At 45.5% G+C, this 15,809-nt stretch overlaps 1 protein-coding gene across 1 annotated transcript in view; it reads left to right on the top strand.

Annotated features, from left to right (window-relative positions):
* Window positions 1-15,362, top strand: part of tbkbp1 (TBK1 binding protein 1) — a 33,478-nt gene extending 18,116 nt beyond the window's left edge. Inside the window, exons 3-10 of the mRNA XM_040176463.2 lie at window positions 486-611; window positions 2,784-2,888; window positions 3,763-3,910; window positions 5,376-5,578; window positions 6,387-6,448; window positions 10,361-10,476; window positions 12,290-13,095; window positions 13,782-15,362. Coding sequence (XP_040032397.2) covers window positions 486-611; window positions 2,784-2,888; window positions 3,763-3,910; window positions 5,376-5,578; window positions 6,387-6,448; window positions 10,361-10,476; window positions 12,290-13,095; window positions 13,782-13,910 — 1,695 coding nt within the window. The 3' untranslated portion in view covers window positions 13,911-15,362. The remainder of the gene's footprint in view (window positions 1-485; window positions 612-2,783; window positions 2,889-3,762; window positions 3,911-5,375; window positions 5,579-6,386; window positions 6,449-10,360; window positions 10,477-12,289; window positions 13,096-13,781) is intronic.
* Window positions 15,363-15,809: the final 447 nt, after the last annotated feature.

The raw sequence follows: 15,809 nt of genomic DNA, 5'->3' as shown, positions 1-15,809 counted from the left end.
GTTCTTTTGTTGCTGCATCATAGCTGCTCCTCATCTCACATAAGACAGTTGATGTTAATGTTTTACTCCATGAATCACCATGTCTGCAGCAATTAGATGAATAATTATGAAATCATATCATCAAAAATAATAATAGCCATAATATTGATATTCTTTGTTATTCTTTTTGTCAATAACAAAAGATAAAACCCAACAATCAATGTCTCTCATATGTCTTGTGAGTGTATGAAAGCTTGGTCTCTTTTCTTCGTCCCAGAGCTTCAGAAATACAAAAGTACAATTAAAACAACTTGCAACTTAAATTCCCAGATTACTAAAAAAATAAACTTGATTAAAAGAAAGAATCCCGCCGATGAATTGATTAATATCCGGTGTATGAAACAGCAGCAAGAAACAACGAGCCTAAATAAGCACGACATCCTTTTACGCTCAGTCTCATTTTAGGTTTCTCTACAATGTGATTAACTCCCTTTTTGCTTCTACAGTTCCCCATGATCAATGAGTTCGGGGAGGACACCAACTCCTACTGCTCCTTTGAGAACAAGGAGACGGCGCTGCTGCACTCAGAAAATGGCAGCCTGCAGCAGCGAGTCAACGTCCTGACCCACGAGGTGAGAGGAGGGATGAGCGGAAGCGAGGGGGAGCAGAAGAGGAGGGGGAGCAGGTGGTGGGAGGGGGGGGGGGGCATGGGAGGGAGGCGAGGGGTGGGAGAGGAGATATGAGACAAGGCAGATGCGGGAGGGGAAACGGTGTGTAGCAAAGAAGAGAGGAATCATTTAAATAAACTGAATGCAATAAAAAAGAAAAGGGGTTTTCTCAGTGGTTCTTACGTGTTAAATAATTGATTAAAAGAGGAAAATTGAGGCCAACCCTGCTGGACATATACCCTAAAAGACAGAACTTATCAAGCAGTGAAGCTGCCAACCAAGCGAAAACGACAGTGTGTGTTTTTAAGTAACCCACTGGGGACCCAGTTCTCACTCAGGTGATCAGGTGTGACCCTCGTCTACCTGCACACGTGTCCTTTTTGTTGCTTGGTCGGCTCATGTTCTGTGACGTTCTTCTTTCTCTAACAATGTCAGCATAGCATTGTTTTTATTCCGTGTTTCTGGTCCAACACAGTCATCCCTGCCTTTTGATCTGTGTGTGTTCACTTTGAAAGCCTCTGTGTTGCACAGACTTGTTTGTACGCCACAATGTAGCAGTTTTATTCTCAATCATAAAGCGTCAATATTGTTTAGCATTTTTAATTTAATCCTATCTTCTGTTTTTACGTTTATTTTGTAGTATCTGCAACTACAGATGAAAATCAGCCTTTTAGATGACTGGCACATATACAGGATTTTTAAAATTAATGTTAATCAAATAAACCACAAAATAAATCCGAGATGAAACGAGAAATGTTTTTTAAACCCTTTTCTGATCTCACTCTCAATTAAAATGTTTGCAAAATCTAATACTAATCTTTTCAGCCTATAAGTGTGCAGACTGAATCTAGTACATATCAACCAGATGACTTCTAGCCTTAATTGTTGCGTGACATTTACCTCCCCATGACTGAATGCAGTGACACAGCTGATGCTGACGCTGACACACACACACACACACACACACACACACACACACACACACACACACACACACACACACACACACATCTCTTCCTATGGGTAAAGTGGTGCCTTGCAGTTATCAAGAAGATGAAGAAAAGGCGGCACATTTCCTGTGGGAAAATGAAATGTCACAAAGCCAAAAACAAACTTAAGTTGATGTTTTTCTGATAAAATGCAGATAAAACATTCGATGAATATTAAAAACTTTTTTTGTGCATTTGGGAAATATAGACGACTAGTACAAGTACAAAATCAACAGACAGTTTGCTTTATTACTGTGCCAAAATCTAAAAGAAATGTGGGTTTATATTTATTTGATATATGACAAATACTTTCTATTTAGGATCAAATGGACCCTCGTGTAGTCCAGATGAGGTTTTAAGTCTCATACATACACAGGAGCTGCTCAAACCTGTCAGCTCATAAATATCACCACCTGAAGATCTAGTGTATGCAAGCCAAGGCCAGTAGGCTGTACACACGTGGCACCACATTACTTGCGGTTTAAATAATAAGTAAATGTGGTGAGCATCAAGCTTTTGAAAGCAAGTATCAGTTTTAGTGACCACTGCCAGTAACAAATAGTTTATGGAACACAAATGAATTAGCATTTTGTGATAATGTGGCATAAGGTGATAATGAGAACATCTTCAGGTATTAACTTCCTCTCAGCCTCGCTGACCAGGCGACCAAACCCGTTTCCCCTGAAAGCAAATGTCACCACAGACGCGCTGCTTCTCTCCGTCCTCACTGCGCACCTTATGTGACCGTATTCTCAGACACGCTTCCCTCTTCACTCAGGCCCTGTCAGGGGTGGGATTATTCCCCCCAGCGACATTCAACCCCCTCATTAAGGCACAGCCAGACGCAGAGAAATGCATTATTTAAAGCAGTGGCAGAGTCATCATTCATACGTTTGTGGAGACGGGGGAGGCGTGCGAGGCCGCTGAGGTGTCAGGATTTCCGTGTCCTGAATTTGCTTTGTTACAAAACAGCTTCTCAGAGAAATGCGTTGTGTTTCCTCTCTCCCTCTCTCTCTCCCGCTCCCTCTCTCTCTCTCTCTCTCTGGAGGGAAACTGACAAAGAAGGGAACAAAAAGTAAATCTGTGTCAACCCTTTTTTTGTTTGTTGATGTTGTTCTTTTTGTCTGCATGTGCATCACTGCTTCAGCTCCAGAAGAGGAAGGAGAGAGAGGAGCAGCTGGAGGACGTCATCCAGGCCTACGAGAAGATCCACATGGAGAAGAGCAACCTCCAGAGGGACCTGGACAAGATGGTGAGAACATCACATGGGAATCACATCACATGAGGTCCATTGAACGGCGTGCATTCATTTGGAACGCTGCAGAAACCCAACGGCCCATTTATCAAAACATTCTCACAGCTTCACATTCTGCTGGATATGAAATGCAAACGCTGGCATGGATGACGTCACACATTGGCCATGAACATGGCAGATATTATATTCTTCACTCTGATAGTACGATCAAGAAGAAAATTGTCACTTTGGCTGGCCTTGTTGCATTACTTTAGCTTTAGTTAGAAGCTCTTTGGAGAGAAAAGTCCTTTTAGAGTTTGTGAGATTTTTCAAACAGCACATTATTGTCCAAGACGCGGCAACTTTCCATCAGTTTAAAAACACACACCGCACACACTTCACTCACACACTTAGCTTCATCGTCCTACTCCTTTCAACCTCTGTGGCCGAGTTACGAATCAGTCGACGCAGGCGAGGTAGACGCTTCCAACTGAGCAGATTTGCCCGGCTGCTCTTTCCCAGAATCACCTCTGTGATAATAATCCCTCTCATACAGCGTGCCGAGCCGACTCAGCAGTTCCTATGATGGCACGGTGATGACGGGGACGCCTCTATGTCACCCCAGCCTCCTACAGGGCCTAACTGACCTTTAACCTTGCAGCAGTGCACTTACTAATCTACATGATATTAATATCTTATGAATATGTACGTTATTGTGTGTGTGATTTTTTTTTGCACAATGACAAGTAAAAATGAGAAATATCATATTTCTTAAGCACTTTTCTAATTAAGTCAATGGTTTGTCAGTTTAAAAAACTAAACTACACTTACTTTATCTTTGACGTAATGCACTTTGACAGTAACAGTACTAAATGAATGTGTGTGGTTGCAGACCGGCCTGGTGGAGAAGCACATGGAGCGAATCCTGGGCCTGGAGTCGGCTCTGCGGCAGAGGGACAACTCCCTGCAGAAACTCAACATGCAGCTGCACAGCAAGGACATGCAGTACCTGCAGCTGCACGCCGGCCCCGACGCACGCAGTGAGTGAGGCCCCCGCCACTCCCCGTCACCCCCGTCACCTCCAGAACCTGCAGGAGGAAACAGAGCATAAACTAAATATTAAATGTCTTACTCTCTCTGGGCTTGGTTTCCCTTAAATATAATATAATTTAATATAATTTAATGTAGTAATTCAAAGTAGAATAAAACACATTTTAAAAACTATGATTCTTCTAAAAGAGACAAAATAAAAAGCTTTTTCCACAATGACTGAGTATCAAACACTATTATCTTCTGTGCTGTAAATATAGACTTTGAAAACACATTTTTGCTCTGAATACTAAATACATCTATCCAGCCAAGACACCAGAGTCACTGCTCATCTCTTCTCCGCAAATCAAATCCTTAAGTCCGGCCAGTAGAAGCGCCCTGATGTCAAGTTGATCCCCGCCCTGTTGGAGACAACCAGCTCGGATATTTTGTTCCTGCTTCCTAGACGCAGGAATCCAAAATCCAAACATTTGTCTGTGCCTGGTTGTGTGTATTTGATTTTTCAGTATTATTGCTTCCATCTCTACAGCCGAGTGATCTCTATTGTAACAAGTAACAAGAATGCTATAAAACCTGTGAGATGATTCAAATTGTGTCAACGTTTCAAAGATGCGGGCCACAGCTTTCTCTGCGTTTAAATGAATGAATCTAATAAGCAAGCTATTAAAACCTTACATTCTGATGAAGTCAACAGCGCCTCTTGTATTGAGGATCAAACATTCTGTTAAACTTTAGCTGGTCTGGAGTCAGTCGATGTCCTCTGAGACGTGGTGGGTGGCTGATGGAAATGTGTCACCGCCACCGCAGCAGATGCCCCCACTGATGAAGTACTTGAGTGAAAAGGTTAAAACGTTTAACTAGATATTGCCTTGAGGAGTGGATTACCTTCATAGAGGATATTATTTTTTGCAAATATGTACGCTTACGTATGCAAATGAGACATCGTCTTCTTAAATATGTGCAAATTTGCATATGTTTTCCAGAAGAGAAAAGGAAACATTTTACAAAGCTGGGTTTGAAATTTCTTTTTGACATTTACTGAGGGAATTGTGGAGAAATTCTCTGTATCCATCCATTAATCATAAAATATTTCATGAACAGCCATGAAAAAAAGAAATCCATGATTAAAATAAAATATCAGACCATGAATGCCACATGAATAAACACTCGGAGGCCGGTGGAAGCGGGACACAAAAGACGAGATGTCTCCCGGCTCAAGGACTGAGAGGGTGAGTCTGTGTGAGCGCATCTGAATCACTGACATGCCCACGCAGATCACATCACCCATAGGTACGAACTGAAAGACGGCGCCCTTGGAGGACGTCAGCTCCCCGGCTCTCTCATACTCATCCATTGTACAGCAACCGAGGATGGAAAAATAGAAAGAACGCCGCCTTAGTCAGGGCCAAAGGCGGTGAAAATGAAGTTTCTCTCTCTCTTTATCTCTGTTCCCAGTGCTGGACTGTCCGACATTGACCCTGCAGAGCTCCCGTAGCCTGGACACCCTGTCCGACCTGAAGCTGCAGCGGCTGGAGGCTGAGCTGGAGGGGGCGCGGCACGAGGCCCAGGGGGCGTGTCGGAGGGAGGAGGAGCTGAAGGGGGAGTGTGAGAGACTAAAGGACGACATAAGGATGCTGCAGGGCAGCCGAAGGGACAGGGTCAGTGTTGGTCTCGTCCTCTAAATTACGACAGCATCGCTGCCAGAGAGGCATATATATATGTACATATATATATATATATACATGTATGGTGTAACTGTCTCGTGCTGCACTCAATCTTAAAGGAGCCATTTGCAAGTGAGGAAGAGTGATTCAACTCTTACATGGAATATGAAGCTGCCGCCAGCAGTCAGGTTAGCTTAGCATTGCACAAAGACTGGAAATATGGTCAACAGCTTTAGTGATTAAATAAACAGACACCATGATGTCACCTGCTGATTTGAGAACTACTGTTTTGAAGCCTCAAGTTCTGCACGTCAGCACGTAGAGTGATTTTGTCATGGAGTGCTATGCAGTCAGAGGAGTCGCCCCCTGCTGGACGCTAGAGAGAATGCAGAGTTAAGAGATAAAGACATTGGCTTCACTTCTTAGAACCTGAGGTTGCCGCCTGATTCCCGTCGATGTGTCGTGTTTCTTTGCCCCAAAGTAGGGCTTGCTGGTTCCCCCTGTTTCCAGTCTTTGTGCTAAGCTAAGCTAAGCTAATTAAGAGACATGAGAGTGGTATCAATCCTTTTAACTGCTTCACACCCACACAATTTACACAATTTACAAATACAGTTGTGTATTTCTTCATAGGAGCAACAAATCTGGGCTTCATGGATGACCGTTGCACAATAGTACACACACACACAGTGCTTGAATAATATCAACCCTGTCTCCTTTATTACCTTCAGACATGCTGTCAGGTTTTGTCCAATATTCTACCAGCACCTGCATGCTAATCTAATTTCACGCTCTACTTCGGCAGGAAATGACTTCTCCGTGCAAGCAGTGTGATGTGGAGTGGATAAAGAAGGTGGGAGACGAGCAGTAAGTGACCAAAGCTGATATCTGGGCCAAGGGAGGAATGGGGGGGGGGGCATGAACATTCGGAGCGATGGCAAGGTGCGAGAAAGGGAAAGAGATAGTGATGGAGCATCGTCTAGGCCAGGAAAGCAAGCAAAAACAAGAGCCAAAGGCAGCATGTTTGACTGTAAGCAGCTGCTCATATAAATCTTAATGCTCCTGCTGTGATGACCTCCAGAGGCCTCATTAAAAACCAACAGCGCTCACCATCGCTGGCTAACTGGGTTCAAAACCCCAGCCTTGCTACTGGATGGTTCTTCTTTGTGCACAAACGCTGCATTGAACAAGAGCATTGCACTGTAACGCCATGGTTCTTACTCAACGTTCGCTGAGCAGCAGAGGGCAGCGTAAGCACGGCGCAGAACGTCTTCCTGTCCACTTCCTCGTCATCAGAGACAACCTGCCTGAGACCACACAACGATAGGCTTTCAAGTGTTTCCACTGCTGCACGCGAGAGAGAAAAGAAAGCCGCTCGCGTTCACGCCTTCATGCGATGGCCCCGCGTTGCACGGCATGTTTACGAGGAGCAAGAGTCCAAACCGCAGCAGGCCGGGCCAATGACTCACACACTCTGAAACTCAAGGAGTTGGTTTTTCGACGCATAGACAAACTGAAAGTAAAGTTTGTGGCAGGGGAGGTTGGGGCCGAGTGTGTGGTGAAAGCCCACTGCTTCTTTCCAGACCTCGGTCACCTTTTGGTTTTACTCAACAATATCACTAACTCCCACTGGAAACCTACAGCGCCCCCCCCCCCCCCCCCCCCCTGCTTCCTGCGGCTTTTTACTGTAATTGGGCCCATTTAGTGGAAACTGCACAGATTCATGTGGAGCTGTGAAGCACAAACACACGACCTTTGCCCTGTTAATCGACAGCACTTTAACAAGGACCCACTTTTGATCGTGTTTATATCCGTTTGTATTTTCAACTTATCTAGTGAGCTTTTATCGTGCATTTGTTGTTGAAGCAGTGAGCCGGGGACGGACAGTTTTGCAGTTGGACTTTTTTTTCCATTTTTTTAATCCAATTTTCAGACACTGTGGAGGCAAAAACAACATTTTCTTCTAACATTCAGTGTAACACAATATTAACCTTTCACCATATAAGAAGCAAAACAAATTCTATCTTCTTCTATATTGTTTTTTTTTGTCTTTCTGCTCATCTTACAACCAGTCAATTTGAAGTCGTTTGTGATGTTCGTCACTCAGGACTGGTATTACTGGTGGATGCTCTCACCAACCACAAGCCACACAGCCCCCCCCGCTCCCCTCTCCTCCCCCGTCCTCCTCCCTACCCACTTCACTGCAGCATACAGAGCGACTGACTAATCCCTCCTCAGCTTTCAGAAAGTGAGACTGTTTCTAATAAGTCACAACATGATGATTTAGATTTCTTTTCATTTGTTGGAAATTCAAAAAGACACTGATGGAATGACCAGGTTTCATCCATGAGGCCTCAATGAAAAGTTTAGCCCCTGGATTTTAATTGGTTAAAATTATTTTATTTTATTGACCCCCGAAAAAAACACGGTTACCAGTCAGTTGGGTGAACTGTGACTTAGCGTGAGGACTGTTTGACACCTCTCTGAGTTCGGCTGAAAGTGCCTCGTGCAAGTGTGAAAAGCCGTTTCCGTTCTACCCACCCCCCCCCCCCCCCCATGAATCCAAAGGCCTGCACCCAAAATTCTCCCCCCATGAATGTTTTTTCCAAATAAACACAACCACAGTGGGTTTATTTAGTTCTTGTGTTCCCCCTGGAGCCCACAGACTGAGCCCCACAAGGTTTATTATTACTCCGATCTTGTAGGCAGCTCTTACTTTAAAGCGTCTGATCGGATCGGAGGTCACATTCCTGCCCACACTCTCTTCTCTTCATCTCCTCCTCACACATGCACCCTTTCATCCAATTGATTCAGCATCTGCAGCTAACGCGGCCCTCCTACGCGCCGTGCAGTACATTGTGCAGTTTGTTTGCGCTGTTAGGCACAAATGAGCAAAATAAATAATAAAACACACAAAACAAATGCGAAACGAACGGAACGCATGCAGGAAAAGGCCCGAAACATATTTTTAGACCGACCTGATGTCAGAGACGTTTGTGAAATGATGCTTGCAGGTGTTCACACGTCTGCATGCGCTGAGAGGTGTCGCAGCCCGACCCCGACGCAGCGCAAGTGCGAATGGAAAGAGGCGCACGGACCTAAACATGTCGAGAATTTCAGTTTACACCTGCGATCAGAACAGAGAGAGAGGTCCAAGCAGAGCTGCAGCAGTCATTTTTGGAGCTATCAATACCGTATTTCATGCAGCACCCACCATGCAACGGCAGTAAGTAAACTTCTGATTGTTCTCCTGCTGGCGCATGAAGGTGTTGTAGGATTTCAGATGACCTTGAGTCACGTCGTTGCCAGCAAGTCAGAAGGAGGGCCGTTGCTGGTTCCAAGGTGGCGGGTGGAAGGGGGTTTGAGACCCCACTTGTGTGAGTCAGAGTTAGTGGAAAACTAGGTGGGCCCCTTGAAAAAGCCAACCAACCCGTGGAAACTTATTTCCAGCGGGTGTCTCTGTTTTAAAGAAAAATCGGGCTTAGGAAATTGCAGCGGCGTGTAGTGGGTTTAATAATGTGTGAATAAGCAACACGGCCAACTTGTGTGCACAAAATGTAACAAGATAAAAAAAAAACTTGTTGTTACAGAATATATACAGAAAATAAATTCAGGGTTCCTTTTAAAGCTTACAGGAGTAGCAGGCTTAACACACACACACACAGTGGGAAGACTTAATTAAGTTAGAGTGCGGGTGTGCTGGGAAACATACTTTTTATTTGACGGTGGCTTTTTTTTGTTGCTGTGAAGGCGGTATAAGTGTGCTTTTCTGGTCTTTTTTCTCGGTGCTGCAGTAGAAGTGAACCTCTTTTCCTTTCTATACAGACGTTTATCTGCCACCATCTCTAAGGAGGCATCAACTTAGTCAAATTATGATCAGGAGGTTGAAAAATGGATTTTTTGAGTCGCATCGAGGTTGCGCGGGTACAACAAGACGCCTGTGACAAATACAGGAAACCAACATGGTTCATGGAGAGTTTTTTGGTGAACATCCGAAACCTGAGTTACACAGAACATATAGTCTGAAACCTGGATCTGAATGTCAACGTCAATAATATCTAGTGGAAGTTTGTCTTAGCTCTATCTGAACATTGGATCTAAGCTGATTATCAGATTCAAAGTTAGATTTCAGGGTTTCACATTCCGCAGTCGGGCAATCAACTCTCTGATCTACCGCTGTCGGAGCCGAAATGAGTGAATTTCATGTCAGGGTGCGTGGAGTTTACAAAAAAATGGTTCGACGTCTGAGATACGCTGTGTGTTGTCAGATTTGACGGCAGCTGGCAGCCTCTTCTTTTCTGCTTCCAACCACACACAGTTAAAACGAGTCTCTCAAGGCGCTTAAAGCTGCGCAGAGATTATTTAACAGCAATTCAAATCGTGGGGCTCAGATCCGTCGGGAAGCTACCGAGTTGACTCAAAGTCGGCCCGTTGCCATGGTTTCAGAGACTCGTGTAAGACAGGCGTCCTTGTTTACCGTGCTTGAAATAGAGTCGCTCCATCAGCGCCGCCCCGGAGAGACTCGTGACACATCTTTGCATGAAACGATAGGGTTTTTATGTACTTCAAAATGATGTGCCGTGACATGCGCTCTGAAAATATAAGCCGATAAGCCTCTCAATGAGCGAGGCAGCGCCAGTGCTGCAGAGCTCGTTCAGCTGGAGATCAGTGTGGGTTTGAGATGCAGATTCACTGGAAATGACTGATTAACTTTTTGCATTTTGTAAATTGCCTTCAACCAGCTTTGTGATATCAGTGACAACGATTCTTTGCCTCCAGGGTGAACTTGGCCCTGGCCTACACAGAGCTGACGGAGGAGCTGGGACGCCTCCAAGCGCTGAGCTCCAAGCAGACGGAGATCCTGAGGAAAGCCTCACAGGAGCAGGCTAGTCCTGGTAAGCATGGATGGAAGACACGCCGTGGTAAAGAACCCGTGTCGCAGTCCACACTGCTGCTTTCTTTCACTTCAGTTAAAGTGGTCCTGCGTTCAAAGAGAAAGAACACACGATTACCCCCACGCAGGAAAATGGGGCGCTAAATGAGAATTAAACAAATATATTACTGAGAGTTGAGAAATCACAACGGGGCTCATTTGTAAACACTGAGAAGTGTTTGCATAAATTATCATTCCAGTTTTCAGCTTCCATTGCTGAACTCCCTCACATGATCTTGAAGACATTTCAAAGAGACGCATTTGTGATTAATCTTTGTACGATGCGTGAGTTATTGTAAACATAAACACTCTCACACATTCTCGCCGCGCTAACAGCCCATTTCACTATCGCTATATTTGAAACAACAAAACAAATGTTCACTTGTGAATTGTTGTAGAGGGAATCTGTGTGTTCTGAAAGCTCTCCTGGGCGTTACGCGGTAAGAGAGAGATGAAGTCCCGTTTTAGTTTTTCCATCTCGGAGGCTTTCAGAGCGCTTCAGAGCACCAACACCTCCGCCCCTTCTAACACCTCGACCGACCGATGTTTCCTCTTTGATATGGGAAGTGGTGACTCAAGGGCTGACTGACTCATCAACATGATCTAATTACACTAACCTGTACAACTTGCAGATCTAAATCTATTTTATGAATACCCATAATGTGCATTTACCTCCCGGTAAAGCGTTAAAACTGGTAACACCATTTTGTTTTAAGGAACTGGCTTTGTGTCCATAAGAGACAAACACGGAGCTTTAAGAGACGGCTAAAGTCTCTAACATTTACTTTTATATTGACAGATACCGCTGTAGCTTTGCGTATCTTTTCTGAAAAAAGGGGCCATAGTGGTCAACCAGGTTGTGTCCTGCAGCATTTCACTGGGGGACGAGAGGAGTCTGACCAAAACTATAGTGAATAATCCCAGATCACAAGTTGTCCACAGAGCACTGTTCCATTTGGTGCCAAAGCAGGTTGGAAGGTCCGGCCAATCGTTTCAGTAAACATCGCAGTATGACTGCGATGTTTAGTGGGGCCCAAAATAGGGTATCAAACACGCATTATTACTTTGCTGTTAGATATTTAACATTTATTCCAGTTTAACATTAAAGGACATCTTTTTTAAACAATTCAGTATATAAATTAATATTTATATAACTATATATAAAAAAACAATATAATATAATAGTTACGATATGGTAGTAAAATCCAATATAAATATCATATAATAAATATATTATATTAAAGGATACATATTTTACAATATGAATATATTTATGAATTCTATTAGAACATGTATATGTACGTATATTGAGATGCATCCAGCTGGATAGCGATGTTAACTTTAACACGGTGACGTCATGCAATATACGGCGTCAGCATGTAGCTAACTAGCTAGCTAAACATCCATATATTTTTGCGCAAATAAAGTTCTAAGTTAAATATTTACAAATATTACTGGGTATATAATGCAATGTTTAAAAATACAAATATTAAAATGACTATTTGTAAAATGTGTTTTTTATATAATAAACAACACAAATTAATACTTTTTTTCTTTTTGTTGCTCATCCCTGCCCTCTATGGACGAGCCGCCACTGTTTATAAGTCTGTATTAAACATCATGAATCACCTCTTTCTTAAAAGGTTTCAGATGTTGCAATAAAAATAGTAAAAGCTAATATACAAAATCTCCAACTTTATATCCAAAGCCCCTCATCCCCAACAATGCTTCATCCACCGTTCTAATCAGCCAACTGTTTGTTTTTCTTCCCTCAGTCCAGCGCCACTCTCCCATCCACCACCAGCGCCACTCTCCGGTTCCTCAGCGCCACTCACCGGCATCTCAGCGCCACTCCCCGGTCTCCCAGCGCCACTCCCCCGTCCCGCCTCCCTCGCACCACTCCCCCATCCCACAGAGACGCTCCCCGGTGCCGCAGCGCCTCTCCCCGGACACTCACCGCCGCTCCCCCCTGCTGGACGTCAGCGACGGGCCGGCCTCTTACTCCTGCCGCCCGCCCAGCCAGCACCTGAGGGCCAGCTTCCAGGGCCGCCGCAGCTACTCCGAGGTGGCCGACCCCTCCGCCTACCAGTGCCCCCCCCGCTTCGCCCTGGACCCCGTGGCCACCCTGCCGAAGCCTCGGCCCTACATCGACGGCTACGCCAAACAGCAGCGCGGGGGCTCCTCCCACGGGGGCCCGCTGCACCGAGGCTCCCCGTCCCACCACCAAGGCGGCCCCGGGGGCGACGGGGGCCTCGGGGAGAGCTCCATGCGACACTCCAGGGAGATGCCGTTCCCGCTGTCCGAGGTGGCCCACCTGCGTTTTGAGCCCCCTCCGCCCTCCACGCCGGCCCCCCAGCCCCCGCAGTCCTCGGAAGACGAGGAGGAGGAGTGGAACTGCCCGCATCCCATCAGCCCCCCGCGGACGCTGGGCGTGCTCTCCGCCGCGGCGCCCTGCGCCTCCATGAGGGGCCCGGCGTCCTGCTCAGTCTTCCCCATCCCTCAGAGGTCAAACACCCTGAGCTGCCACCCGCAGCCGGGATACATGTCAGCAGAGCACGCGCAGTCCTGGCCTTCGATCAATGTGAGTCCAGACAAGGTGTAAAACAGGATCACATCTGTGTGAAATGTGATGATAAACGAGGGATCGTGAAACCAGGTAGTGTCCCTCACAGCTTTAGTTTACTGAGCCCGTTCCAACAACCTTCTTTTAAAAGGATTATTTTTCCCCCAAATAACGTGACAAGCCAATAAAGGCCTCTCTCTTCATGTCTCTACCGCCTTTAGATACGTTAATACATAAATACAGTCACTTACTTCCTTTCTGAGATGAGACGTTAGATATCAGTCTAACTGGCATCTAGTTTGAAAAAACATTTCCCTTTTCAGACCAACTATGTTGGCTACTTTAACCCATATCGATGGTTCTTTAGTTCTCTTTACCTCAAATGTTTTTGTACCGAAACACAATGAAAAGGAACTTTAAGCTTTAATGTAATTCTTTATGAGATGTGTTTTAATGGCCATTGACTAATGATACCGGAGGAGGGCTGGATTTACTACGAGTCGCTTTCAAAACGTCTGAAGCGATAATCACTCACCGAGTGGCAATTGTGTTGCCTCCCACACTGTGACTAATACAACCAGTGAAGTTCGTGCCTGCATGTGATGAATCTAATACCTCTGTGTGTGTGTGTGTGTGTGTGCGTGTGTGTGTGTGTGTGTGTGTGTGTGTGTGTGTGTGTGTGTGTGTGTGTGTTGCCTCCGCAGCTCTGGATGGAGACGGAGGAGAGCGACATGCGGAGCTGCCCTCTCTGCCAGCTGATATTCCCCATGGGTTACCCCGACGACGCCCTCATCAAGCACATCGACTCCCACCTGGAGAACAGCAAGATCTGATTGCCACGGCAACCACCCGGCACACATCAGGCGCTCTCCTCTTTGTAGATTACGTAACGGCACGCGGGAGACGGAGAGCGGGGAGCGGCCGGCGCGGCCGTGTACGCAATAACCTACAAGTCAGGGACGCAAAATGAGTGCAGGGCGCCCGTTACAAGCGGTAAGCACTTTACACTCGTGTCTCTGGGGAACTACCGAGTCCACATGCTGAGTCCCTCGCGGGTCGCCCTCCAGTCAGCCCCGCCCGTATGATCCCCGGTTCTGGTTTCTGCTGTTTTGTAACAAGTCTTGTTGTGTGGTTTCAGGTATTGTGTTGTTGTATTTTTTTTCCCGCTTCACAGTGTTGTACACGTGGATTTAGCAAAGTGCGCCAAAGTACGAGGTGTGAGAGGCGGGTTCAGGGGGGCTCTTTGTGTCCAAAGGTCAGGGTTCATCAGTTCAACAATCAGGGAGATCTGAGGCGAGGTCAGAGTATTCTCTACACTTAGCTTTAACTACTGTTAACCTGCTTGGACGTTTTCTATCACACACGCAAACACACACACACACACACACACACACACACACACACACACACTGCGTTTCTCTTTGCAGAGGAACGTGATCTGGGGGAAGTTGCCTTTTTGAAAAATGATCTGACAGATAAATGAGAAGTCGTCAGAGTGACAGGCAGTGAAGGAAAGTATCAAACATTCCAGTCCCACATTTTATCTGCCGACAACTGAAGCTGGAGAACACGGTTTGGTTTTAACCCTGAAGCCATGATGATGATGATGATGATGATGATGATGATGAAGATGCCCTGCAGGGCGGGGCACTGCTGAAGCGACCTTTTCTGCAAGTGCAGTGGAAGGAGAGTTAATAACTTAATGCTTGCGGCTTGTCCAAAAATCTAAGTATTTTAGCACTTTAAGTTGTTCTAAGCCTGTAAGATGTGTACGTTTTGAGTGCTCCGTCTTTATGGCAAAACAAAATCCATATTAAGATATATTTTTGCAAATGTTGCCGTACCACATGTCTCACGTCGATGTTCCTCCCATGAGCTGTACATAGAGGGGTCGGGGGTCAAAGTCCCACAGCACGGGATACTCTTCTGTACAGAGACTTTGAAATTACAAACTGGGATTCTTCTCGGACGTTCTGAAGATCTGAACAACACTAAAACCGTTTGATGTCACGACTGCCCAGACCACCCAACAAAAAAAGACAGACACGCAGCTGCATGAGACCTGCTTTTTAAATGTACTGTATTCCTAAGTCGGGAGATCTGACACCAGAAACGTTGTCTCCAATCGGCAAAGTTATCTGTGCAGGGTTTCAAGCAAAGATAACCCCCGTGCTTTCTTCTTTTAAAACATGGGTTTCATTTGCATCAGAAGTGGAATCTTAACTAAAAATCTGCTTGCGGGACCTGAACTTCTTTTTGAAAAAAAAAAAAAAAAAAAGCAAAAAGATAAGACAAAACAACAAAGTTACACTGATGTCAGCTAATCTGAGGCTTTCAGTTGCATGTGCGGTTTTCTGATGTACTGTAGGGGACTCGCCTACGCACCCACCCATGCATTCAACCTGTTTGGAAGCTACTGAAGAGGTGAAACACGGTAGATTAGAGCACGGAGAGCCGCGGTTGTGGCGGCAGAAACACGTAGGACATCGGTTTCGAGTCACACTGAAGCTCTTGGAGGCTTTGCTCCAGGCGCCGTGAGGAACATTACTATAAAAAAGGTTCATTAACACCGTGATCTTATTTTAGCGGGTTCAGACACTGGTTCCGTCAGTGATAATAACCTTGTTCTCACCTTGTTGATTGCTGAGATCTGGGAGAAGGCAGAAGAGCTAACTCACAAGCTAAATGCTAACAGGCTAGCCAGGTGGCCTGTTTAATCCCAACCGCCTAAC

Source organism: Gasterosteus aculeatus, chromosome 5 (assembly GCF_964276395.1).
Source record: "Gasterosteus aculeatus chromosome 5, fGasAcu3.hap1.1, whole genome shotgun sequence".
Lineage (NCBI taxonomy): Eukaryota > Metazoa > Chordata > Actinopteri > Perciformes > Gasterosteidae > Gasterosteus > Gasterosteus aculeatus.
This window is presented reverse-complemented; position numbering and strand designations above follow the sequence as displayed.